The sequence below is a fragment of the Chiroxiphia lanceolata genome, chromosome 15 (genome assembly GCF_009829145.1).
Source record: "Chiroxiphia lanceolata isolate bChiLan1 chromosome 15, bChiLan1.pri, whole genome shotgun sequence".
Classification (NCBI taxonomy): Eukaryota; Metazoa; Chordata; class Aves; order Passeriformes; family Pipridae; genus Chiroxiphia; species Chiroxiphia lanceolata.
In genome coordinates, this window is record NC_045651.1 from 1,340,271 (window position 1) to 1,366,651 (window position 26,381).

The following is a 26,381-nucleotide window of genomic DNA, read 5'->3' on the forward strand; positions in this document are numbered from 1 at the left end:
TTCTGCAGCAGCTCAGTGATGTATCTCAGGAGGGAGTCATATCACCACTTTCTCCTAATCTCGATCATCAAGATTAGTGATTAAGTAAATTACTAACTTTTGATTAGCTGCAACTTCTGAGGAAAAGACAAAGATGAGAGAACTGCCCACCAGCCAACAGCCATGGTTGAAATGATTTGAAAAGTTCTTCAGAAAGAGAGCAGGGCTCCTGAAAGGGGTCACTCCTCTGTTCAAGCCCGTGTGCAGCTCAGGGATGAGGTGTATGATCTTTAGTGCTCTCTAAAAACCACTGAGAACCATCAAGCCCAAAAAAAGCACTCATGTGTATGAAGTTGTTTGTACCAGCAAAGCCTTTTCCCCACGAGCAGAAAGGTTGGGGGTTGGCAGCTCTCAAACAGTCCCATGCTGGGGAGGCCACCACAGGTGACCCCAACCTGTCACGTGGTTCCACAGGCCGCTCTCACCACGTGCTGGCCACAGACCACAGGGAATACAGCTGGGCTGGTGTGGCAGAGGCCAAGGGACCGGTGTACGTCACGTCTGAGGAAAATCAGGAACCAAAACTCACAGGTATTTACTCCATTTGCTGGTCTTTGGACATCAGGGACACACTTCTTCTCCTCAGCTGAAAGCACTGAGCAGAGCTCTGGTTCACAGCTCACTCCTCGCTCAGGGGCTGCAGTTAATCCAGTGAGTAACCACTCACTTCTACTGCAAAATAAACACTAGGAATCGACCCCCTAAAGAGCAGCTCTCTCTTCTGCCCTAAGAATGAACAGGCTGAGTTAAGTGCTTATCCTTCCTTTGGAGAACAAATCACACCTGGCAAAAGCAATCCCTGCATTCCACAGCTCCTGATCCAGCCGGTGTCCGGAGCCAGCACCAAGCCACGGCCACACCAGCAGAAGCCCCACAAGCTGCTGTCCCCCTAAGGGGCTGCAGCAGAGCTGTGCCTGGCTCTGAGAGCCACCCTAGTGCTCGTCCCAGTTTGGGTACCCCACAGGAAATGGCTGGGATACAGACCTGGTGGAGACAACCAGGATGGCCAAGCACTGGAGCACGAGGGGGAATAAAATGCAATGTCACCTTTTGCAAAATACTTGCAGTAAGTGCAACTACCACCAAATTGGGCTGTCACATCAGCACTCAAAATCTGTAACACCCACACAAAGAACTCAAAAAAAAAAAAAAAAAGTTACAAGAAACTGCTGAAAACAAACCCCAAAGTCCTGTTAACTTTAACTGAGAGCAGACTCCAGCTTCAGTCAGAAGAGTCAACAACACTGGGAAGCACTGCTGTTGGTCACCAGAGGGAAAACTGGGCATTCTTACCTCAGATTTAAGGACTGGGGATGCCAGGCCATCCCCCTGCCCCAACCAGCACCAGGCTGACCACGGGCAGAGCTTTCATTGCTTCTACACTGAGGGGCTCGGGATGAAAGCCTCATGTCTCTGAAAAAAGCCCATTTAAAACAAAGGGACAAGCACAAATATTTCAGATATTGGAGAGAACGCTCTGTTCCTTTAAAGAAAAGGAATCAAATATGTATTTCTTTTTAATGGATCTGTTGGACTGTTTCCAAAAACAAATAGTAACAGTCCCACTGTCTTGAGGCAAAATACCAAAAAACATGTCAAAGAGGTATTTGTAAATTCCTTCCAACCTAATAGAGGCAGCAAAGCAGTTGCCTGGTTCTGAAAACTCATTTTAACAGCTGCAGAGAAGAACATTTCCAAAAGGATGCAGGCTCCAGAGTGACAGGCCAGGCCTCACCTCCCAACTGGGATTTCATGCTCCAGAGGAAAAGGCTTGAGCAGAAAGGCATCTCCTGCACTTGCTGGCATTTTAAGAACACTGCATCATGTCTGTGCATGAATTTGTACCATGAAAAAGGGATGATGAAGTTATGATGTTAAATTCGTGGCTTTCAAGTACAAACTTTTCCAACTCCAATTTCCGTTGCTGTATTTCCTTCTGGTATCAGAATAGAAACATCAACCAACAGAAGCTCAAAATTAGTAAAGAATAACAAACAGAAGCTTAAGCAAGTTAATCCTAAATTGTATCATCAATAAATAGAAAGATAAACTTCCTTCTGGAAGTTTCTGTGTTTAAACTGTAAGAAGGGAAATTCATGTTGGATATTGGGAAGAAATTCCTCCCTGTGAGGGTGGGGAGGCCCTGGCATAGGTTGCCCAGAGAAGCTGTGGCTGCCCCTGGATCCCTGGAAGTGTCCAAGGCCAGGTTGGATGGGGCTTGGAGCAACCTGGGCTAGTGGAAGGTGTCCCTGCCCATGGCAGGGGGTGGAACAACATGAGTTTTAAGGTCCCTTCCAACCCAAACCATTCTGGGATTCTGAGATTCTTTGTGCTTCAGTTCAGCTGTGACAGCACCAACAAATAACTGCCTTTGCAGAGAATGCTGGTGTAAGGAATGAATACACATATATACACCCTAATGCTCCACAACTCCACTTGCCCCTGGGCAAACAGGTTCTTCTGAACAGTAATAAATTACAAACTGGCCAATTCAAATTAAGACTACAATTTCTGTGAAGACAGCTTCCAGGTATAAACTGATCCACTCCTGTCAACCTGTAAGCAGGAATGAGAACACCAAGAATGAAGTCAACATCCTGCTCCTATTGCTCATCCATCACCAGGACACATGGAGGAAGAATCACAGTCACTGCGGTTGGAAAAGCCCTCCCAGCCCATGGAGTCCCCCCCGTGCCCCATCCCCACCTTGTCCCCCAGCCCAGAGCACTAAGTGCCACATCCAGTCATTCCTTGGACACCTCCAGGGGTGGGGACTCCATGAAAACAAAAATGCAGATGAAGGAGAGCCCACAGAGCTGGACATGCCATTGGGCAGAACCAGGATACGGGACGGGTAAAGCCAAGAGCACCATCACGAGCCTACGGAGCACTGGGAGAAGGGGCTGGGAGGAGGCGGGAGAGTCAAGTCTGACAAAGCCACCGCAGGAATTTTAAGACATGGCCTGTGGAGGAACAGGTCGATATCTCCCACTGGATGCTCTGGAAGAGAGAAGTTCCTTGTTCTCTGTTAGAGCTTCCCAGCTCCACAGCCCACGTGTGAACAGGAGAGGAAGGTCAGAGCAGGGCACTACGTGCAATTACGCTGAGAATTTTAAGAAAAATAAATGGAAAGAAAGGTGTAGAAAAGAACCTTTTCTAAGAACCCCAAAGACCCTGTGAGGGTCTAAATAAGCATGAAAAAACCTAAGCAGAGTTTTAGAAGAGAGATAAAATGATCTTTTTTTAAAAAAGTGAAGGAAAAGTGTAACTGAAACAGAGAAGAAAGTTGGTGGGGCAATATTTGGTTACTAGGTTAAGTTCATTACACCTATCTAATAATTCATTTCCCAAGGACTATTTCATCACATCCTACATTATGCAATAATTCAAAGTGATGTCTGGGCTCTTATCTCCTGCTGCTGAATGATTAGTCTCCAGTTCACACTGTAGACGTTTGCTTACAGAGCCCTGGCTGATGCCTGACGGAGCTCTTGGAGCTATTTCCCAAATCAGTGTGACAAATATGCTTCAAACCCTGCAATGCTCCACAAGGATGAAGCCATGGAAGGTGCTGTACCCACAGGGTTACATTACACAACTGGTAATAGAACGAATTCCTCTAGAGACCTAAATAAGAGACCAGTATGGTTTGAATGTTGGAGTCAAATCCATACTGGAGCAGATGAAAACAGGAGCCACTGGAATCCCTGTGCATTCATAATTGTGAGCTCCTTGGTACAACAGCATTATTAAAGATAATTAAGGAGTTAAAAATAAGGCCTGGGAATCTATAACAGTTTCAAGTATTAGGAACTGGCATTTAATATATGCTTCTCAATGCAACAGCAACAAGTGATAAGGACCAAGGACTTTATTTCCAAATAACAGCAATTACATTGCAAGTCAGAATAGATCAGAGTAAACTCCAAGCACCACAAATAGGAATAAATACTTTTTAATAAATTATCTGTCTCTCCTCTCCATTCACTAACAGCTCACAGAATGCAGAAAGCAAATAATTTTCCAGTAAACTACAGGAATTATTAAGGTATTTGACTGCATGAGAAAAAAGCACAGAACACAAAGACTATTTATGGACAACTGGAACACCACCCCAATCCATGGGCATCAGAGGTATTTGCTTAATGTTACACCCTCATTTTAGAAGAGCCTTGTTAGGTTTCATGATTAACAACATCATGGAGAGCAAGATGGTTTGCAAGAACAAACCTAATCTCTGCCTTCTCCTTTCAGATGGGTTCCAAATGACTCCTGAAGCCTAAATCTTTGAAAAAGCACCAAGACTGAATAAAAGCTTCCTGAAGAGATTCTACAAGGCTCCAGATTTAAGACTTTTCTTGCCTCTTTCTGGCTTGTTCGCTAATTACTCTACACAGACACCACACAGATAACAGCTATATCTCCCAGATAAGGTCTGTGAATCACCCAAGAGCTTCTGTATCTCCCTCCTTGCACTTCCTATTAATCATCATTACCCTAAATGATTGTGTGCTACAGAACCAAGATCTATCTATGCCCCACCTGATATATATGTGGGCTTACAGCTCAGGAAACAATGAAGAGCAAGCCATGGTGCCAAAAATAAAAAATGGGGAAAAGCAGCTGGTGCCACTTTCACTTCCAAGTTCCCCTTCAGCTGTCACCAGCTCGCACACCCAAAAGGAGAACTTTAAAAAAAGAATCTCCACAGATACTTCCAAAAGATTCAAAACCTCTTCTGGTTGCAGCTCTACAAAATAAATTAGACCTTAATGAAAAGAAAAAAGCCTTCATTTTGGAGCAATACTTCATAGACTCATGGAATATCCCAAGTTGGAAGGGACCCACAAGGATCATCCAGTCCAACCCCTGGCCCTGCACAGGTCCATCCCCAACAGTCACCCCCTGTGCCCCAGAGGATCAGCCAAACCCTCCTGGAGCTCTGGCAGCCTTGGGGCTGTGCCCACTGCCCTGGGGAGCCTGGGCAGTGCCCAACCAGCCTCTGGGGGAAGAACCTTTTGCTGAGATCCAACCTGAGCCTGCCCTGACACAGCTCCAGCCGTTCCCTGGCTGCTGTCCCTGAGCAGAGATGGAGCTGCCCCTCGGGAGGAGCTGCAGATCCCAGTGAGGTCTGACCTCAGCCTCCTCCTCTCCAGCTGAACACACCAAGTGCCCTCAGCCACTGGACTCAAACCAGCCAAGCACCCTGCACACCCCACTGAGTGGTAAATCCCCCAGGGATCTGCCTACTTGGGACATTCATCCCTCTTATTGCCTGGACAACCCATCAGGAGGGTGCAGCCAGAACAAAGCACGAGCCCTGCAAGAGGCAGGGGGAACAAAATCCCGGTGAAATCCTCCTCAGTCCCTCCTCAGTACAAGAGGCTGGACACATGCAGTTGTTTCCCTGCACACACTGAGCTCCCACAGCCCCAGAGCAACCCCACCTGCCTGAACAGCAGGGCTGCCCTTGCAGCATGTACTTAATCACTGAAATTCCTTCACCCTAATAACTGTTGCTATTATATGGCTAAAAATGTTCTGGGATTGTGCAATTCCCACAGGCATATGGAGCAGGAAAGCCTTACACAAATGAACTGGCACTTCAACATGGTTCTCATAAAAGCTGACAGATCTGTAATAATTCCTGAAAACAAGACAGGTTTGAGAAATCTTTCCAAGTGACACATTCTGACAAAACAGCTGCCTTAGCTCTGGGTTTTAATTATAGGGCACATCTGTGTGATAACAAGTTTCCAACAGCCTCGTGTATAAAGCAGCACGTTCATGAACAAACTGGATTGTATTTTATCCTGTAATCAATATTATCAACAGAAGTTTGTAATACAACACATTCTGCATCAGTTAATCAACTCCCAGCCTGAGCAGAGCTTTGCCTCTGTTTAATTTACAGTTTATGTACCCAGTGGAGTTGATTTATAAGGAACTAGGGACAGTCAAAGTTCTCACACTAAGAAGTCCTGAAACAGTTCTCAAGCTGGTGAACACAGTTAGGTGGAAGTCACAACTTCCAAAATCAGGTAGGGAGGAGGTAACAAATTAAGCCCTGGGTCTGCCGTGGCAGCAGAGCAGCAGCTCCCACCCTCAGCAGGGCTCAGGAACCATCCTGCCCATCCCACCACACTCCCAACATCACTGTCCAGCTTCAAACCAACCATGATCACTTGCTAAAACATTCTGAGACACCCTTTGGCCACTCACAGATAAGATCCAGGGAGAAAAAGAAATTCAGAATTCCCACTGAAACAAAGTTTTATTTCACTTTTCCAAGAGGGAGTCAATGCTGAGGATCAGGAAAAGGGAGTAGGAAGATTTTGCATAAGAACAAGCTTGCAAATATTCCCAAGACAGACACCAAACCTCAGTGACTGCCCTGGCACAACTATAGGCACCTTCTATAACCATTATCTGGCCATGAGACAGTGATAATTTCTATACATTTGAATTATCCTTCTATGTGTTTATCTCAGGGTGTTTTTTCCTTGCTTTGAATACTATTTCAAAATGGGAAATATAAAGCATTGAAACAGAAAAACATTTCTATTTATTAACAGAAATTTTGAAGGAATTTCTAATTCTGAAACTGAAATTTCCTGGATCTCAAGTGGCCACATTTTGCAAGTGGGAGGAGAGGCTTTGAAATAACTGGTTGCTCTCTAAGGTAAGACTGTGGCTGAACTCAAACGGAGTGACAAACAAAACTCAATTGCTCGTTTTCATTCACAAAAGCAATTTCTTTTAAGTACTCACTTTGTACACATGAAAGACTGAACCAATGAATAATGTTATTATGTTATAAAATATACAAATGTCAAATAATCACTGTGCTCTGCTAAAAAACCGATACATTCAGAAACACCTGAGGAAGTAGCACACAGTTACTACACACATTGGGCATTTTCTTTCCAAGGTAAATCCCCTGGGAGTTCAATATTGTTAACTGGTACCAAAAGCTCCTTTTTTATCATTTTCAATCCCTCCCAAACCAGTGAAGAAACAGCAGCAATTCCCCATCTATAAATTATGCAGGCTCAGCTCCAACAGCTTACTAGAAAAAAACAACAGAGAACTTAAGGTTTAGTGGTTTTCTATGCAGAATAACCCCCCATCCCTTCACTTCTTTAAATTAAAACACTAAGTGAACAGGGTAACCCAAAGACCCCAGGACTCCATGCTCACTGTTCTGCATTCAAACACGTGCAAAGACCAATGTAAGGCGACACCCAGGACCGCGCTCAGCAGCAAACAAAAAGCTTATCCTTTCTACATGAAATCACACAAATATCACAGGCTAGTCAGTTCATTGCAATTTAAGAGAAATGGCAAAGCTCATTATGTTATTTTTTTAAATTAAACGAGAAAGCAAAACGTAGCAGGCAACATGCAGAACTATGTGCTACTTATATCACAACTTCAGTAAACAGGCAATCAAACACAACCTCGCCACCCCCCAGCACCTCTGGCACAGACAGCCCTTTAAGAGTCACTCCTCCAATGCAATTAAGTAGAAGATTTCAGAAAAGGATGCACAACAAACATTTAGCAGACTTAACAATTGGATTAAACAGAGTCCTGCGAGTTTAACACAAGTTCAAAGCATAGGCATAACATTTACAACAAGAAAGAAGAAAGGCACCTGGAGACATCTGACACTGGGCATGCTCTGCAGGCATCTCAGTGCGCACATGCTCTCTACCAGGTTGGAGCAGCCTAGCCACAAAGACCTTGGCACAGAACACTGCAGGGTGACAAAAAGGAAGGAAGAGAAGAAGCAGTTAGATGCCACAACAAATCACTCAAGGCAGGCAACTCATTAGTAAGTTAACGTGGGTACTTATCTATGTTATTTCTACATCAGTCACCAGGTTGGCGGCCAAGGGTAAAATAACCACTGAAGATCCTGTGCAGCAAAGGAGTCATCCCTCTGTCCTGTCCAGGACAAGCCACCCCTCTGTCCTGAGCTCATCTGCCTCATTTGTAACCTCTTGGGTTTAGTGCCCAGCTGAAGGTTTTAACTTAGTACCAGTAGTCTGGGAGTTGTCACAGTTTGGGTCCCACACTGCTGCTGACAGAGGTTCTGGGGCCTCACTCAGCAGAGGGAAACGCTGGGACACTTGGTGGAGCAACTGGGGAACCTGTCCTTCAGCAACAGCAACTTCAGCTGCTTTTTTTTAGGTTACTGAGTATCTTTGTTGCTTAACCCAGATTAATAGCTCTGGAGCAAAGCTATACACCCATTGCCAAATGCTCTTTGCAGGGAATGCAGCAACTAGACAAGAGAACCACAAACACCATCACGTGTAAAAAATCCTCAGTTTTTTTGGTTCTTTACTGTTATTTCATAAAAACATGTGTCGTTCTCTATCTTAATACAGTGTTGCTGCTGCCTTATTTTCCTCTCTCTGGATTTTTTAAGGATCCTGTCCCCAGAGTGCACCCCAAAGAGGGAACAGTACCATGTGTTCCCTTCATAGTCCCCCCCGAGACACAAGGGCAGGAGGTTCCCATTAGGGTGGCAAATCTTGAGTGGAAGTGGAGGAGCTTTGAGAATTAAGGTTTGGTCCTCCCCACTGTCTCAGCTTTCCCAAACTATTTGTGGTGCTTTATTCCAACAGCAAAACCAACATTAATGTCTGAGGTTCCGGTCTCTCTTCTGGGACACTGACAACCAAAAAATCGAGGTATTTTTTAGACAGGAACAACCTCTAAGTTCAAACTGCAAGACCAAGTTCTAGTTAGTCAAGATGCATGGTATCCTGAGAAACTGGGGGAAAACTTTGGAATTATCAGTTGGAGATATCCTAAAGCCAAATTATATCCTGACTACAGTTATTACTCACACCACCACCCAAGCCGGAAAGAACCAAGCTTAACTACCAGACTCCCCACTGCTGACAGGACAAGTTAGGAAAAGTCTGGAAATCCTTTTTGGTTTTTTTCTGAAGCTGAAGAAATGTTCTGCAGAGACTCCTCAAACCTTTTATAGCTCCAGGGTATTATTTCACAGCTCCTTTTAAGGACAGAGTAGCTCATACACCAGATAAAGTTGGGGAAAAGGCTTCAATTCCTCAGCATCAAGCAGTGCACAAACCCAGCTTCAGCCCTTGGCACAGACTGAGCTTCCAGTATTTTTCACATTGGCTTTCAACTTAGTTATAACAAAGACCAGATCTTTGAAAAAGAAACCCCACACAGGCCAAAGCTGACAGTGGAATAACAGGAGGTGAAGCCTCCGGAAAAGCAGTTTGTGCCAGGAGTGAGGAGGGGGAGAGAGCTCAGAGCACCTGAAGGGGTTAAAAACTAATTGTTTTCATTTCATGTCTTATGAATAAAACAAAAGAAAGTGTAATATTTTCATCTCCATGCTAAGGAGAGAAATTAAAGCAAGAACAGGACAAGAATGCCACTCCCAGCATCAAAACACACTGGAATTCTCTCTCCTGTATGGTGTTTCTGCAACACTGAACCATTAAAATTCAGGGAATCATTGCAGGTATTTATTAAAGCCCAATGAAAATGTTGCATTTTTAAACATATAGGTCTGGTAAAAAAATTTCATTTTACTCACATGACTTAATAAAAATCATTGATCAAAAAACACAGCAAACTTGTCTCCTAAGATGTTCAGATCAGATGCACAAAGCCGAGTATAATGTTTTTAATGAATCTACACCTGTAGGTGTCCATAAATTATAAGCTAAATAGTTTTATTATTTTTCACTAGTTTAGGTTGTTAGACTGCTTTTTCTTTTATGAACTACTTTATACCTAAATAAGCTGAATTTTAAATACTTAAAAGAAAGATGGGTCACTCAAGAACATTTTTTTAAATTTCATTTAAAATACATTAGACAGCGAGGCCGTTTCCATGCCAAGTTGAAGCCCCACAAAAGCCTTTTCACAGGATTACGAAACCCCGACTGAAAGGATTTATAAAACCATATTGCACAACACTACAAATTAAATATTGCCTCCCACTTCACACCACACAGGAACGTGCAAACATTTGTGTGTTCACCGACATGTCATTGCTTGACCTGCTTGCGTAGGGACTGTCAGGAATAAAAGTTTAATGGTTACTACAAACTTAACCTTGCCCAGCAGGAGCCTGAACTCGTGCCTTCACTCTCCACTTGTCTTTCCACAGGATCCCAGGGAGATGCAGCACGATTTCAGGAAGTCTGGAGAGCCGTGGGATCACCTGAAGGCCCTGTCTGCAGGGCACAGAGGGGCTCTGAGCTCTAGGGCAAGAACACAGAAACTCCCACTGACCTTTGCCATGCCTTACACTTGGAAGGATTCGTACCCTAATTTTATTATTAGATGATTGATTTTACTTCTATACACAAAGCTCCAGGAATTACATTGCAAGATTTAGGTTTCAACCTTAAATCTCAAATTTAAGCAGCCTATGTAAATGCCGCATTTGCATTCAAACCTGGAAATTCTCAGTAGTATCAGTAAAAAAGGAACATGCTTCAATGCCTTTAAATCTTAGATGCTAAGAACTTCTTATATTAACAGCAAAGCACAAAGCAGTGTTCACCCAACAAACCAACATTTTAGGATGAAGGTATCAAAAAAAACCCTCTCAGGCCCTGAACCATCCAAAGTTTTCATTCCCCCTGGACTTCTCCCAGGTTACAGCACTGCTGTCTTGTTAAAGTACTGTAAAATGTCCAGAAACCATTTGGTTCAGTGCATCATTAAAGAGTGATGTCCCACGGAAATCCTCACACTTTTGTATCCCTTAAAAAGAAAAATCCCTCATTTATCCTATAAAGCCCATTAAATTGCTCAAGAAATGCCTCTGGACTACAGTGGGTATTCCTGATGGAACCAGCATCCCTTTGCTGCCCAGGGATGGCAACACTGCAGTGTCAGAATCAAGAATTACAGCATTTCCATAACCAAGCCTTGTGCTGCAGCTCTTAGAAAGTATTAAAACTATGACCTCGCAAGTTATAAGCATTCATTTTATTTATACAAGGTAATTTAAGGAATCCACACTTATTGGATCCAAATTAACTGGAATCCAAATTTACAGCTTGGGAAATTCGGGTCATAAGGCAAAAATATCCTTGTTTTTTCACAAACAGTTTCTAGACAGATTCCAAAAAAGATTGGCAAGGGGAGGTATTTTGGAATTCCAAAGGAAAATGCAGTAAAACAAATGAAGGAGCTAATTTTCTTCATTTTTTCCAGGAAGCATGGCTAACTATATTAATTCACTCCTCCTGCAGTAACTTACACAGAAATTGAACATCAGAACCCAACAAATCTTTTCAGTTTATAAATCCTAAAGTCTGACATGCTTTTCTCAGCTTTCCTGGGACAGCAGACCAGTTCCTCAGCAAGGTTAGGTTGTGCTCTGGATGTCCATAGGGCTATAAATTGATATTTGAACTGGCAAAAAAGGTACAGGTTTTTAGCTGTAAGAAACTCACATGCTACTCACTTCTGGTGATTTACTGCTTAGTTTACTTTGATTTAGGCCTGGACCAATAGAACTGACACTTCTTTATTTCCAATTATTAACAATTAATATTGATAAATTTATAGGGTAACTGCTGCTACTTAATCCCCTCTCCACGGCTGGGGGTTCAGTTTGGTGCTGCACAAAGGGGTGTTTATGAAAAGCAAACTTGGATTTGAGGGTAGTCTGAGCACCTGGGAAAGCCTTATGCTCCCAACTCAAATTTAATATCAAGCTCAGATCTCAGTTTCTCAAAAATCAGCATTAACCACCATAAGACATGAAAACCATAAAGCAGCAGCACTGTTTCAAGGCCTTCAGTATTATTTTACACTCAGCAGGGCACAGTTGCCAGCTGGAAGTCCATCCCGGTTTGCAGGCTGGGATATCATCCAGATCTTACCTGGAGCTTTTACTGTAAGTGATTTATTCAGAGTGCCAGGCAGAGCAGTGGTGAATCACTGGGCACGGGAAGGAGTGCTCTGAGGATGTGAGGGGTGGGAGAGCAGGAATGTCAGTGTGGGGTGTGTGTGAATACTCGTGTGGGACATGCAGGGAGCACCCACAGTGTCCCCGGTGACAGCCCGGCCCTGCTCTGCAGAGGGACTGGGACAGTGACAGGCTGCCCCCAGCCCAGGGCAGCACTCTGTGCTCCTCCCAGCCCACTGCGAGCCCACGCTGTCCCCTGGAGGTGCAGGGTGTCCACATGCTCTGTACCAGTCTGCTGCAGTTGGTGCCATCCCAGCGCCGCCTTTCCCAGGGCCAAACGCAGCCTCACGGCACGTCCGGAGCGTCCAGACCAGGCTGTTGGAGCACCATCCCTACAACGCATTTCCAAACTCCATGGAGTTTTACACATGTGTTCCAGTGACCTGCTTCAATCTAAGGAGGACTATATTTTCAGGTCAAGAAAACTGTCTTAGATATAATTTGCTCTTGCATTTCTGTCCTTTGATGAACTACAAATGCAAAAGTGATTTTCTCAAAAACACAGTAGCAAACTCTTTTTAAGTTGTGAAATGTTTCTGGTTATTCCTTTATTATCAGATCATTCTAAAAAAATAGGTAACCAAGAACTGAGTCATGGTGCCATTAGGAAAACCAATTTAGACAAATGATTTGCCATTCCCAATAAAAGTGGCTCAATGCAACAACTTTCCAACAGCCATTCAAGATCTGCACGTGAGCTCTTGCATTTGGGGAAAAGCAGTAAGTGAGGAATCAGGAAATTTAAAGCAAGACAAAGGGAAAATAATTGATGAGAGAAATTCTCCTCATTACCACACCGTTGCTCTAGATAGGACACTGAATTCACAGGAGGGTGATGGATAACGCTGTCCCACTCTGCTCCTGGAGATCAAAGTACACGTGTGCTACACCAAATGAATGCTACAAAAGGAATATGGGTTCAGTGGAGAGAAGATAAAATGCTTTCCCTGAATATAATAACCATCTTACTCCATTATAATTTATTCATCAGGATAAGACTCATCAGATGCAGCAGCTCATTTTCAGGAAGACACAAAGGACTAGGGAGAAAATCCTAATTCGTTTGTGTAAATCACTCTGAACATGAACTGAAATCATTTAAATTTTCCAAAATACACAGTATTTAGATTAACCCTCCTTCCTTCATGCACATACACCCCAACTCCCCCAGTTCCAAAACTCCCTTCTGCATTAACACACCCTGTGTTACATTCAAAAAGCAAAGGGTTTCCCCTGTTCTCCTGCAGCAGGAACAGAGGGGTCACAGACACCTCCAGACAGCAGCACCCCTGCTCTGAGCACATAACAGCTGGGAAAAAGAGACCCAGCACTGCCAACTCGGACAGGAGACACTTTGAGTGAGTTAAACATGTACAAAAATGTGGCTGAAACTTGTCTAACATGTTAAAAGTTGTCTCAGACTCTCTTCTGTATTAAGTTTTTAAGGGTGAGGCCTAACATAACTAACAATAATATTAACCCCCGACTACACACACTCCTGAGGTCCAAGCCTGGGCTCTCACATAACAAAATTCGGGATTCACAGGCAGGGTTTGTACACCAGAGGCTGCACAGAAATATTGACACAGCCATGAGAGCTGCCTTATGTTGTATTTTCTGAAATGTAAGATTCAAAACACAGGCAAGAACAAAGCCATCAACCTGTTCAGCTCTACTGCTGCCTTTGTAGGGCTGTTTCATGTTTCCAAAAGTTAAGCAATATTAAATATCATAACACTGGGGATCTTGATCAGCAGGAGCACACATTTATGCTTCCTCTTTTTTCCCCCCTCAGTGTATTTTGAATTATTTCCTCTTTTCAGGTTTCATCATAAAAGATGCCAAGTTCACTTCTGCCTCCTAATTTTCTCTTTTTAGAAAAAGGCACACCCTGAACAGTAAATATTCCACAGGAAGATGTTATTTTACAGTTTTAACTCCAAAGTGAGTCTGACAAGTGCATGGGACAAATTCAATTTGATATCAGATAAGACTGCAAGAAATGTGCCAGACTAAGGTTAGTAAGTACTTCCCTTAGATTTTCCCCCAGGTTTATTTTAAAGAATTACACTAGAACAGCATGTCCAACACCTCTCCACACTAACCAAATAAAATTCTACTACTCAAAAAACCAAATCAAAAACCAACAGCACCCTGTGCACAAATAATTCATTACACATGTATTTATCAATTAAATTCAAATATAACTTTTGCACAAAATACCACGCCAGCAAGACAAACGCAGAGCTAAAACAACCAATGGCACCTACGAGTCTCTGGTACAGGAGGTTAAATACTGAGGCCTTACCAATTGCTGTAGCAACTCCCTGCCAGAGAGAACACACGAGTGGCTTAGTGCTATTGCTACTACTGCCCAAAGGAATTGAGGGGCATTGCTTTGGAGTGACTTTGGAAATAAGTTGCCAAGTTCATCAAAGCACTAACTGACAACAGAGCTGGGCACTGGGAGAGCTGCAGCTCTCCTGTTCACACCATATATACTGAACTGGCAGAACTTTATTTTCCTACCAGTTAGGGACACAGCTTTCCTTCCTGGGGCACAAAAGTACCCTCCAAACCCACCTCTGAGACAACATCTTGTAGCCTTTTACAGTCATCTCAAAATCTCAGATGAATGTGACTCAAAATACAGCCACTCTCCCCTGCTCTGAAATAAACCCGTTATCACTTCAAGGTTCCTTCCTAAGGCCCTGTCTTACACCTGGCTTAGATACCTCCAAAACCAGCTGGGGACAGATCTTCCCACTGAAATCCCACAAAGGGTTTAGGACACTGCCCACAACAGAATTTCAAATGGTATTTCAGCAGGAAAAGCTACAGGAGTTTGTACTAGGAACAACTAGAGAAACTCTCTCCATTTCTGCTGAAGCCATCAGAACTCAGAGCCTGTGAGCTCCCTGAACTCCACCGAGAAGCTCAATGCAGTCCCTGGCAAGGCTGCTCTGCCCTTCCAGAGGCAGGATGTGGCAGCCACTCACTCCGTGCCCCTGCACACACGGCTTTCCAGCTCCACAGAAGTTTGTCTCATGTTCCTACGCCTGTCCTTCACAGCAGACCAGCAATTCCCTACAGTCCTACTGTAACTCCTGGATACGCCCCTTCTGACTGCGAGCTCAGCAGCTGACTCCCTGTGTCCAAACACTTTGGGGACATGAAGCAGTTAAAGCAAGAGACTGAATGTGCGGACAAACTCGTCTAAGCAGAAGCAGCAAGATATAGTACAGGGTGACATCTTACCTGAAACTTTGTTTCTGGGCTTCAGATCCACCAATCCAGAATGAAAGGGGATTCGAATGGGTTTTCCTTCTCAGACTTGTCTGTTAAAAGAGAGCAGCCAATCATCTTCAGCTTGGTGTATCTACTTCTTTCTTGAACGAAAGCCCAATTACTGCTAAAGCTGTTAGAGACAAGGCACTGACCAGCCCGGCACCGACTGCGTTAGTGGGGCGGCGGATTGGTGGATCTAAGACAGAGAAACGGATTTACTGACAACAAGTGCTCCTTCCCCTACCCTGAATCACCCAATGAACAAGTGTTTTGAGGCTACAGCTCACTTTGCAAAGATTAAAGAAGATGAGAAGACACTACAGTGCAAACAACAAAACAAATACTAAAGCTCCAAGCACCAGCTCACACCTCACACGGCCGCTCCAGGAGCTGCCCCAAGGGCCATGCACAGGTCTGCAAACAGCCCCATGTGCTTCTCCTGATCTGCTATGTACATGCTCTAAAGTAGTTGACTGCAGTGATTATTTCCCTGTTTCCAGACTCAAAATGACCTGACTTGCCTCATATATCTGCAGTACAAAGATGGAGCCATTATGACATTCCAGACCTGAACAACAGCGCTGAATTCTGTGTATTTTCAGCTCCTTCTCTGGAAAACAATCCAGAACCAGGACAGAGGAAGACACAGTCCGCTACTCCTGAGATAAGAAAATGTCACCCCCTGCTAAGCAAAGAGATAAAAGGCCTCCAGCCAATACTGTCAGCAGCACACTTTAGGTGACTCATTTAAAGCAGCTGGAACAGTAACCCCTAAAAGACGGAGTCTGCAGAAAACTCACACTACACGTGTCACAGAAAGCACATCCTACAGAGAACAATCTGTGAGCCTTTCAGAGAGATCTTCAAAAAGTCCAGGCCGTGGCCTATAAAACTTGCCCTGCCAGCAGCCAGAAGCAACAACAACGTTTTCTAAAACCAAATGCTGCCACATCCCCAGACGAACACGGCACGGTCGTCTCTCACCCTCTGCCCTGCTCTCCAGCCCCTCCAGGGAGCTGAATCGACTGTTCCTCAGCCTGTGCTCCACATCTCAAGGCACCAGCAACTCAGAAGGGTAGGAGAAACTGCCACTGTCCCCAGCTGTGTCAAGAAACTGCTCCATGAGGACATGAATGTCCCTGATGGCTCACAGCTTCCCAAAGAAAGGAGCATCTGGGCCAATTTCCTGCTTTTCTACCACTGGTAAGGCCATAGTAATTACAGGGCAGCATTTCAAGGACAAAGCAGCACTGTAGGCCCAGTACCATGTCCAATGTATGATTTTTTAAGGCTGCCAAGAAAAGTACTAAGATGTTAAGGCATATGAGTCAGAATTTTAAGAGTACAATACAGCTCAGCAAGAAGTCACCTATCAAAATTATATAAATGTACTGATTTGTTAAGTCATTGCAGAGCCAGCAGGGTGTTGGAAGGAGAGGTATTTCTCCATGAAGGCAAACCTCAAAATTATTTGCAATTGTCACAGCACAGGTCTGATTTTGGTCTGGAGAAGGACTGGTGTGATGGAGACAGCTTGAATAACAAGTTTCCCTGGCCAGTCCTTCCATGCCCCAAGAGATTCTCTATCAAATCCAAGCTGCAGATTACTAAATTTTGCAAATTCTAAGAGTAGATTTTCAAACAGCTGTAGGTATTTTTGTCTGAAAACTTGAAATTGGCTTCACTGAAAAGGCTGGGAGATTTGAACACAGTCTCATCCTGCAAACCACCCTGAAATACAACCACACACCTCTCAAAAAGGCAAACAGTGCACGTGTCACAACTTCTGTACCAGAACTCCACATTCACAAACTCCTCAGCAGAATGAAACTCAGAGTGCAGTCCTGCAACTTGTACACTGAATATACACATATATATAGTTGTGATTCTCCTCCAAGTCAATGAGCAAAACTAAATATTGTAGTGTTGCCACAGCCAGAAGTTTTTTTTTCACCATTTTTCCCAGAAAGCACATCAGTCCCTATTCCTATCAAGTAGGTCCCTACTACATCTTACAAATTTCCAGCTGTATTCATATGAGAAACAGGCCTGGGAAGCTGAACTACTCTTTGATCCCAAATAAAACTGGTAATTTCCTGGGGTGCAAATACAAGGATGCAAGTCCTGCGGGGACCTGGATTAACAAAGCACCAAAGAAACAACATGCCTTCAAACGTTCCCGTTGTTAATTTAGCCTGCATGAGAAGCAAATTAAGTTTTCAAAAAGAGTCAGTGCTTTTTGGTTATTAAAACACAAACAGCATTATGTTACTTTTGCATTATCTGGTCTCGGTCATGCATTGTTCATATTGGAAAATGTGTGGAAGTGGTACAGGAAAGCAGAGTAGGCTGTCAGATGTCACACCACTGAGCTCATAAATACATCAATAAAGGTGGGAAGGAAGGGATTTTCCAGAAAAAATGGATTTTCTGTGAATAATGATGCCATAAAAATCAAACCAAGAAATCAGATTATGTAACAACATAAACAGTGGCACTTGTATAAAGAAGACATCACCCAAGAAAAAAGCTGGAAGGAAAGGATTGTTACTAATCAGCATTAGTTTAAACAACTCAGTAAATATTCTCATTTCCCTTCAATTTATTTTCTCCCTTGCAACAAAAAAACCCCTTGTCATGGAGCAGCCCTCTCATAACCATGGCCTCTTACTCTCTCCCACACATCATCCCTCTCACATTGGCACGTTTGCTGCAACATCCATTTCATTGTAGGGCCATCAGCAATCTCCCTTCACATGCTGCTGCACAAGCACCGGAGCTGCCCAGGGACAGGGATCTGGAAATGCCAAAGCAACGGAGACCTCCAAGTGCACAGCAACACCCCCCCAGCAGAGACACACAGCACGGTGGTGTAAGGAGAGAAGGTGGTTGAGAAAACACACAGGAAATGCAAAGGTACAGCCGTCCTTCAAAGCACGTTCCCAGCCTCTCTGAGGGCACAGCAGGTTGTTTTGCTGACATGCTGCTCACGACGCTCCTCAGCGACCCAAATTTTCCACACCGCTCGGAGCCCTGTATCCCAAGGGATACAGTGAGCACCGTGTGACAGCCACGGCAGACGTGCTCCACATGCTCCACGTGCTTTGGAAAGGAGCAACCCAAGAGCACTTCAGAGAGGGCAGCTGTGCACACCCCAGCCTGCCTGCAGGGAGGGATCTCGTTCCTCATGGACACCGGGATGTGGATCCCCAGGCACGGGCAGGGCTCGGGCAGCAGCCCCGGACGCTGCTCTCACACAGGAAGCCCTGCACGTGTTCCAGCTCAAGGGAACTCTCTCTGCTGCACCTCCCCTGCTCACGTGGGGCAGAGCTGGAAAATTCACTGATGGTACAAAATGGAGCTGCACTGGGAGGTAAAAAGCCTCCAAACCTCGAAAGAGACTGAAAAAGTGAAACTTTGGTCAAACACCAGGGCTTACTCTCCTCAAGATACTGTAACTTTTCTATTAAGAACCAAAAGCAATTTACTTTCAGAATTTTCCCTACAACTGGCACATCTGCAGCTTTCCTTCACCTGCATAAACTGACGGCTGCTGCCACCCTCATCACAAACCTCACACTTCTGCATCTTTGTAGTCTCCTTCTTCCCTCTGCCATCCCATTTCCCCAATCAGACCATTCCTTCACCTAACCCTTCCCAAAAGGTGCAGTTTTCCACACTTCTTTGTCTACTTCCCTCATTTCCTCCCCACTCTGCTGGCTCCAAATGCAGTTGCCGTGCTCTAATTCATGTTCTTAAGCTCTTCCTCCCCATTTTCTGCGTGGCTGCCAGAGACACAGCAATTTCTTCTCTTTAGCTTTGCATCCTTCCTCTCGGAGGCACTCTCTGAAATGGGACTGTCACTCGGAGCCTGGCAGCAGCACAGACCTCACATCCCCTGCCCCACAGGCTCATCCTAAGGCTGTGCCTTCCTAACACCCATCCAAGCACCACGTCTTCAGCTGTCTGCTCCAGCCACTGCCTTTAGCCCATGTATGAACCCCTGTGTGCTTTAATGTCCAACACACAGCTCCCAGCTCTGCTCATTTGGCTACTGAAGATCAAAAAAATGATAACTGTAGAGCCAAGAGATTGTTACCCTGCTGAAGAAAGCACAACTAGGTTACACACAGGTTTACAAAAGCCTTACTAACTCTCAATCTACTCCCAGGCTTCGATTAAGAACCAGTGACATTTCAGCCAGAACAGCACCTCCTTTGTTTCAGCTGCAAAGATGATCATTGCCTGTATCTCCATCACTACAAAAGTCTGCTCTTTGAAGGATTCCTCCAAGAACATGTAGAAAAAAATTCCCACAAATACAGCTTTGCCTGTTTGGCTTGAAAAGACTGAGACAGGGAAGAAAAGTGTCAGACTACTATAGCCCTCCTGAGATACACACAGCAGCTGTATTTTAGTTTCCAAACAGAATACTGAGATTTATTTTGCACTGTAAAGCTTTAAATAGTTTGGGGGCACAACCAGCTCCAGTTGCAGTAACCCAAGGAACTGATTTACAGCAGGAGCTGCTGCTGGCAAGGCAGGCCTGTGTGAAACACATCCTTCTGAAATTGGTACCTTCAGATTTGAAGACCTTCAGCCGGAAAGATTTCTGGCAAGATACTCAATTAGAGTTCTTCATTTATTATTTACAGAGGTACTTAAACACTGGATGCTTTTAGGAGAGCCAGAGACGTTCTAGACACTGAAGGCAGTGTGTTAGGAAGATTATTTTCCACATATGGAACTTCAAGATGCAAATGATAACACTGTGAACAAGTGCTTGTCCCTTTTATTCCTAGGCATGGCCTTTCCATAACCCTTTCCTGCTCCTGCCAAGGAGCAGTGCCATGCTGGATTTGAACTGCCAGCATGGGGATCTGTGTCTGGAGAACAGCACAGGCACCAGGGGCACAGTGAAACACAGATGTGAGAATTTACACACAGGAGCCACGGCCCGGAGGGGTCTGGTGGGTACCACAGCCTGGGAGCAACAGATTTATTTTCTTGTACTATCGACATCTTACGCTGGACACAGTTTACCCCATAAATGCTTAACTTTTTAACCTGTATTAAAAAAACCTTCTTTGTCATATTTATGTACTCTTTTACAACCACTTTAATATAAACTAAGCAGCTAATTAACCCCTGCTTTGAAAGCTGCTGGTAAAACTGAAGTATGGTGCAGGGAAGCTTCCTGAGAAAATGAAGAACCCAAGGCTTTTAGCAGGTATCAAAGGCAAGTCACAGGGTTGATGTGACTGAACACCATGGATTTTATACACAGCTCACACTCTGGAGGTAACAACACCTATTTCACAAAGCATTGTTAGTACTTCACCTTAAGAAAGAAAAAAGGTTGGTTCTTTAAAAGAGCAGAAAGGTCACAGTTATCTAATTTCACTGAGAAAACCAAGCCCAGGAAGAAAGAGCCCTTTCAATCACTGTGGCTGGCCCCCCATCTGTTCCGGATTACTTCCTCACCCCTCACTTCCCACCCACTCTCACACAGCCCTTCCCTGAGCCCGTCCTAAGGCCGGAGGTGACTAAGCCAGACCCAACCCCTGCACACACCATGGGCCTGACTCTGCACACCCCAGTCAGCCCCAGGAAACCTGTGAGGCCTCGAGCCTCCCAAAACCACCTCTGCAGGCACCAGGAGCTCAAAGCCATGGAATGGCATCGCTCAATCACTGCTCATCCCTGGAAATGACTGATGACAGGATACAGAACTGGCACCAGGCATGGGAAGCCCTCAGCTGTCCTAAGAGATACAGTGACTTGGGAACACTCACTAAAACTTCATACAGCAAATCAAAGTTGTCACTCTGAAACCTTAAAATATTTCTCTTAGATTCCAGCTTTAAAAATAGAAGAGTGTTATTTCCATAACTGATTTTCCTTTAAATAAATGCAAATGATTTATCCAGGGAAGGCAGAGTCGAGGGCTAGAACAGCGCGTTCTGAAACTTCCGTGCAATTACTGTGTTGACACATCATCTCTTGTTTATCAGCCCCTCAGAACCCAGTTGTGTTTGCTCCTCAGAACTTTCACATCACACATTTGCTCCTCTATTTACTACAGATTCATCCTGGCACTGCAGGGAAGTAATGGAGCACCCAGAGAGCACCAATGGCATCTCCTGTATCAGAGAGGCATAAAACATCCTGCTTTTAGTAACCAAGAGCACTCTCACGAAGACAGCACCCCCCTAGGTCTGCCAGGCTGGGATGAGCCCTAAGCCCCAGGCTTTGGGATGTTTCCCACCAGCACTAACACCCGAGCTTTCATCTTACACAGAAATCCCTGATGGGAAACTCAGCCCAAACAGCTTCTACTCTGTGGATTTAAACAAATCTCCTGGAGAATCTCACCTTCCACACCACACAAGAAGGCAAAACTTCCACGTCCTCATTTAGGGATGATTTTCAATTATTTTAGTGAAACATTTCCACTCAAACAAGTGTTTCTGTGCAAGCCCTCGCTAAGGTTAACATTAAATTCAGCTACCATCTACATTTTGCAGAGTACCATTTTCTGCTAGAAGCTACAGAACTGTTCATCTTATTAAAATTTTTACATATATTCATTTCTTGTGAAAGAGAGAAAAATTTGTTTCTTAAACCTCCTCCTACATAATGAAACTCTTACTAACCCCACAGATATTTGCATGGATCAGCATATTTCCCAGCTCCAGCTGTAAATGGAGGGTACAACAATTACCAGCAAAAGTTCCATTTGCTTCCTCCTGCTACAGCCTGGCCCCAAATAGGAGAGACTAAAAAGGAGAGCACTTAGAAAACAACAAGAAAGAAAGTTGAGGGAGCCAAACCTTGCAGCCCCAAATGCTATTTGAGCCCCTCACACAACCCCCAGCAGAGGGGCGTCAGTGAATCACAGCTCCAGGGAGGGAAAAAGCCATCAGAACTCACTTCTCCCCTCGGGAATTTCACAGGCATCTTTCTGGAGGAGCCTGGTCCTGTGAGGGACCCCACAGAGCGGCCCCAGCCTTCCCCTCACTGCTGGAGGGCACTGATGGCTTTGATGTCCCCCAGGGATGCACAGGGGCCAGGGCAGGAGGTTCCCCAGGAACAGCTTTTAAGCCCTTGGCCTCAGCGACCAGTAAAAATAATGAAACAAACATAAGGGGTTTTTAGGTTTCCCCTTTTTCTATTTTATTTCTGCTTTTTGAGGCCAGGTGATACATTTAAAGAAAGTTCATATCTTCCAGATCAGGTAATTTAGCAAGAACTCCACTGACCAAAAAACCCATTTAATGTCTCCACTGAACCCAGCTCACCTTCAGAGTGCCTTAACAGCAAATTACTTGCATTCTGCCCCTCAATTCTGAAGAACTGCATGAAAACTCGTATGTGAGACCAAATTATGCTTAGCACAAAAAGCAGTTACGCTCATGGCAAATAAATTAGAAGATATTTACTGATTATTATTCTCTCCCAGCTCCTAACTGAATTTAATTCATGCCTAAAGGCAGCAAAACGAAGGGTCCCTCATATTTCACTGAAGAGACCTAATTTTCTTATATTAAAGAAAAAACATCTCTTCCCACTGCTCCCATCAGACCGCCTCTCCACTACGGTGAATTTAGCGGCGTGAGCGTTAATTAGGAGTACAACCAATACACAATTAGGTGATTCCGTGTGTGCCGGCCCGGCGCGGCCCCGGCCCCGGCCCCGCTCGGCGGGAGCTCCGGCCCGGCGCGGGGGCCGGGGGGGCCCGGCCCGGGGGTGCGGGGGCGGCGCGACCGGACCCCCCTCCCCGGGGCGTTCCGCTGCGAGTCCGTGCGGCGCCCCCGGCCCGGCGCGGCCCCCGCGGGGTTAACTGTTGTTAGTGATTTACCCGCGGGGAGCCCCGGCGGGGCCTCGCGGGGGGCGCGGCCCCGGCTCGGCCCCCTCAGAGCGGCGGGGCGGGACCCGCGGGGCCTGGGGCGAGCGGGGCGCGAGGGGGTGACTCACCATGAGCTCGATGGTCTTGTCCTCGATGACCGAGTCGGGCTCCATCGCGGCGGCGGCGCTGCCCTGCCCTGCCCAGCCCTGCCCAGCCCAGCCCCGCTCGGCCCAGCCCGGCCCGGCCCCGCCGCCGCCGCCGCCGCCCCGCGCCCGCCAGGCCCCGCTCGGCCCGCCCGCCCCCGCCGCGCGCACGCGCACGCGACCGCGCACGCGCGCCGGGGCGAGCCGTGACGTCACGGCGCGCGGAGCGGGGAGGAGGGCGGGGCGCGCGCGCGCGCGCGCGCGCGGGGGGTGACGGGAGCGGCCCCGCAGAGCCTTCAGGGAACGACGCCAAAGCGGCCGTCCCGGCTCCCTCAGGGAGCGCGGGGACCGACAGTAACGGCGCTGTCCCCGCTCCCCCGGAGCCCTCAGGGAGAGACACCAAAGGGACCGTCCCGGCTCCCTCAGGGAGCGCGGGGACCGACAGTAACGGCGCTGTCCCCGCTCCCCCGGAGCCCTCAGGGAGCGACACCAAAGGGGCTGTCCCGGCTCCCCCGGAGCCGTCTGGAAGTGGGGGGACCGACACAGGCGGGGCTGTCCCGGCTCTCTGGGAGCGCAGGGGACCGTGCGGCACTCGGAGCGCCCCCAGCCCCCCTGCCGTGTCCCCGCTCCCGTGGACGGGCGGCCCTGCGGGGCTGTGGGGCCGGTCCGTGTGTCTGTGTGGGAGGGGCCGCGCTGCGGTTTGTGCTGGAAACGGGGAATCGAAAGCGCTGGAAAAACGCCTTTGAGAACCCGCGTGTGCTCGCCGCGAGCTCTTGGCACAGGCTGCCAGAGAAGCTGTGGCTTTCCCGTCCCTGGAAGTGTCCAAGGACAGGTTGGACGGGGCTTGGAGCAACCTGGGCTGGTGGAAGGTGTCCCTGCTCATGGCAGGTGGTGGGAATGAATGTAAGGTCCCTTCCAACCCAAACCGATCTGGGATTCCGTAATTCTCCCTCTGCTCCACCCTGTCCTGCTCCACTGCCCTCCCACCTGCCGTGGCAAATTAACAGATTTAAATAGATGACGCTTTCCTGTTCTCAAATTGATTCTGTCCCAGGCAGTTTGAATATCCCACTACTGAAGCAGACTTGGCTGAATTTCTTTTTCCTGCTCTACACCCAGACCAACAAAGGAAAACTGAAATCTTCCAGCAGCTAGTCCTGGGAGAATCCCTCCCTCGCTCTGGACTGTGCCCAGGGAAGTGGCTCTGGGATCCTTCTGGCTCACCCAGAGAGGGAATCGCCCTCTTGATGCCAGCCTGAGGGCTGTATCCACCTGATAAACGCTGAGAAAGCCCTGGGGGGGGAGGAGAACAGAGCTTCAGGGGGTGAGGGAGCCTCGTCAGCGTCACCAGGTACCGGTACCGGGGTGTGTGACGGGTCGTGTTTTCATGAAGAATGAGACCTTGGGTGGGGTTGTAGCTGTCCCTGTAAGGTGTCCCAGCAGCTCTGACCCAGTTCTGCTTTCAGCAGAGCTGGGAGTGACTCGCTCAGCCCAGAATGCCTGTTACAAACCCAAGAGCTGCAACACAGGACGGTACCTTGGGAGATGAGACACCTGCCCCTCTGAGCTCCTGCACGGCCCACGGTGTCACGGGAGGAGGTGCCACCACCTGGGACTCAGGGGTGAAAATATGGAGAAGGAATTCTTCTCTGTGAGGGTGGGGAGGCCCTGACACACATTGCCCAGAGAAGCTGGGGCTGCCCCATCCTTGCGAGTGTCCAAGGCCAGGTTGGACAGGGCTTGGAGCAACCTGGGCTAGTGGAGGGTGTCCCTGCCCATGGCAGGGGGTGGAATGAGATGAGCTTTGAGGTCCCTTCCAATCCAGATCAGTCTGGGATTCTGTGATACCCCGAATCACGAGCTGGTTCTGCACACTGTGCTGTTTATTTAATAACCAGTTTTATTTAAGAAGCCCCAACCTCGGGCCTGACCTTGCTGGCATTGCTGGCTCAGGTTGTCCTGTCTTCGAGCAGGGTGCCTGTTCCTGTCAGCTTTGCTCCTCCAGCTGCTCAGAGGGCCAGCCCTGGAGGAGAGGGATCCCTGTCATGGATGCACTGACATGGGATTATTTACCACAATCCCACTGACAGCAGGCCCAGCATCCAGAAATAACCAATAGATCTTGCCAGAGAAAACCTCCCATGCAGGTGAGAGGGAGACAGGGTGAGATACAAAAGCCTGTAAAGGAGATGTGCCATATTTGCAAGGGGACATGGAAACACCTGGCTCAGGTGATGGTATTTCCATCTACTTAACCTCAGCCTTTGGCAAGGAGCAGCTTTTTCAGCCTTCAGGGTCTGTATCCCGCAGTCAAACTGCAGTGCCCCCATTGCAGCAGGGCAAGGAGCACCCAGGAGCCAGGGCAGGATGGGAGACACTCAGGTGCTTCGGGGACCAAGGACACACAGGCTGCCAGCAGATGACACAGCAGGGACCGAATGCAGCAGAAGGCATTGGAATTTGGAATCCAAACTGTCCTAACAGCAGCATAGTGTGACAGCACAGCACTGGGGCTTGCCATGGAAATGGACCCAGAGCTTCCTGCTAAGCATTTTTTTCCGTTACCTGTTTGAATTTCTGCCAAATGGTAGAGAGATGGAGTGTGGACAAATGGGAATGGTGCAAAGTCCTTTCTTATTGACAGCACACCTGCTTCCCAGGACACTGGTGTCAGCAGAAATGTCTTTAATCCATTCAAAATTGCTTAGGACAATGCTTGTTGTGAGGTCTAAACCCTTTTTGTAGGACTTAAAAGGTAAAGCAGGAGCTACAAGTCTCCATCCCCAGCAAACAACTGCTACTGCTCCAAGTCTGGAGATGAAACTTTGATGTACCTCAAAAGCTGCCCCATTTACATTCTTCTGGACAAAGCCAATACCAAACATGCCATTGCCCCAAAGTCCCTCTAAGTGGGACCATAAAGCCCAAAGTCACACACGTGCCCATGTCAGCCTGGGCTGTGTGAGCACTGCTGACCCTCAATGGACAACACTCCATTTCCAGGTGAAAAAACATCCAAGGGCTTTTCCTGTCAACCCTGGGCACCTGAGCTGAATTCCTTCCACCTTCACATCAT

General features: G+C 46.7%; 1 protein-coding gene across 4 annotated transcripts in view; it reads right to left on the minus strand.

Annotated features, from left to right (window-relative positions):
- The window catches only part of FBXW11 (F-box and WD repeat domain containing 11), a 77,430-nt gene extending 54,027 nt beyond the window's left edge, over positions 1 to 23,403 (minus strand). Inside the window, exons 1-3 of one of the 4 annotated variants that reach the window (XM_032702900.1) lie at positions 23,291 to 23,403; positions 15,284 to 15,363; positions 7,697 to 7,798 (exon numbers count right to left, since the gene is read on the minus strand). In XM_032702900.1, coding sequence (XP_032558791.1) covers positions 7,697 to 7,747 — 51 coding nt within the window. In that variant the 5' untranslated portion in view covers positions 7,748 to 7,798; positions 15,284 to 15,363; positions 23,291 to 23,403. The remainder of the gene's footprint in view (positions 1 to 7,696; positions 7,799 to 15,283; positions 15,364 to 23,290) is intronic. The other 3 variants (XM_032702902.1, XM_032702899.1, XM_032702901.1) reach the window with 3 other exon arrangements.
- Between the last annotated feature and the right edge of the window lie 2,978 nt (positions 23,404 to 26,381).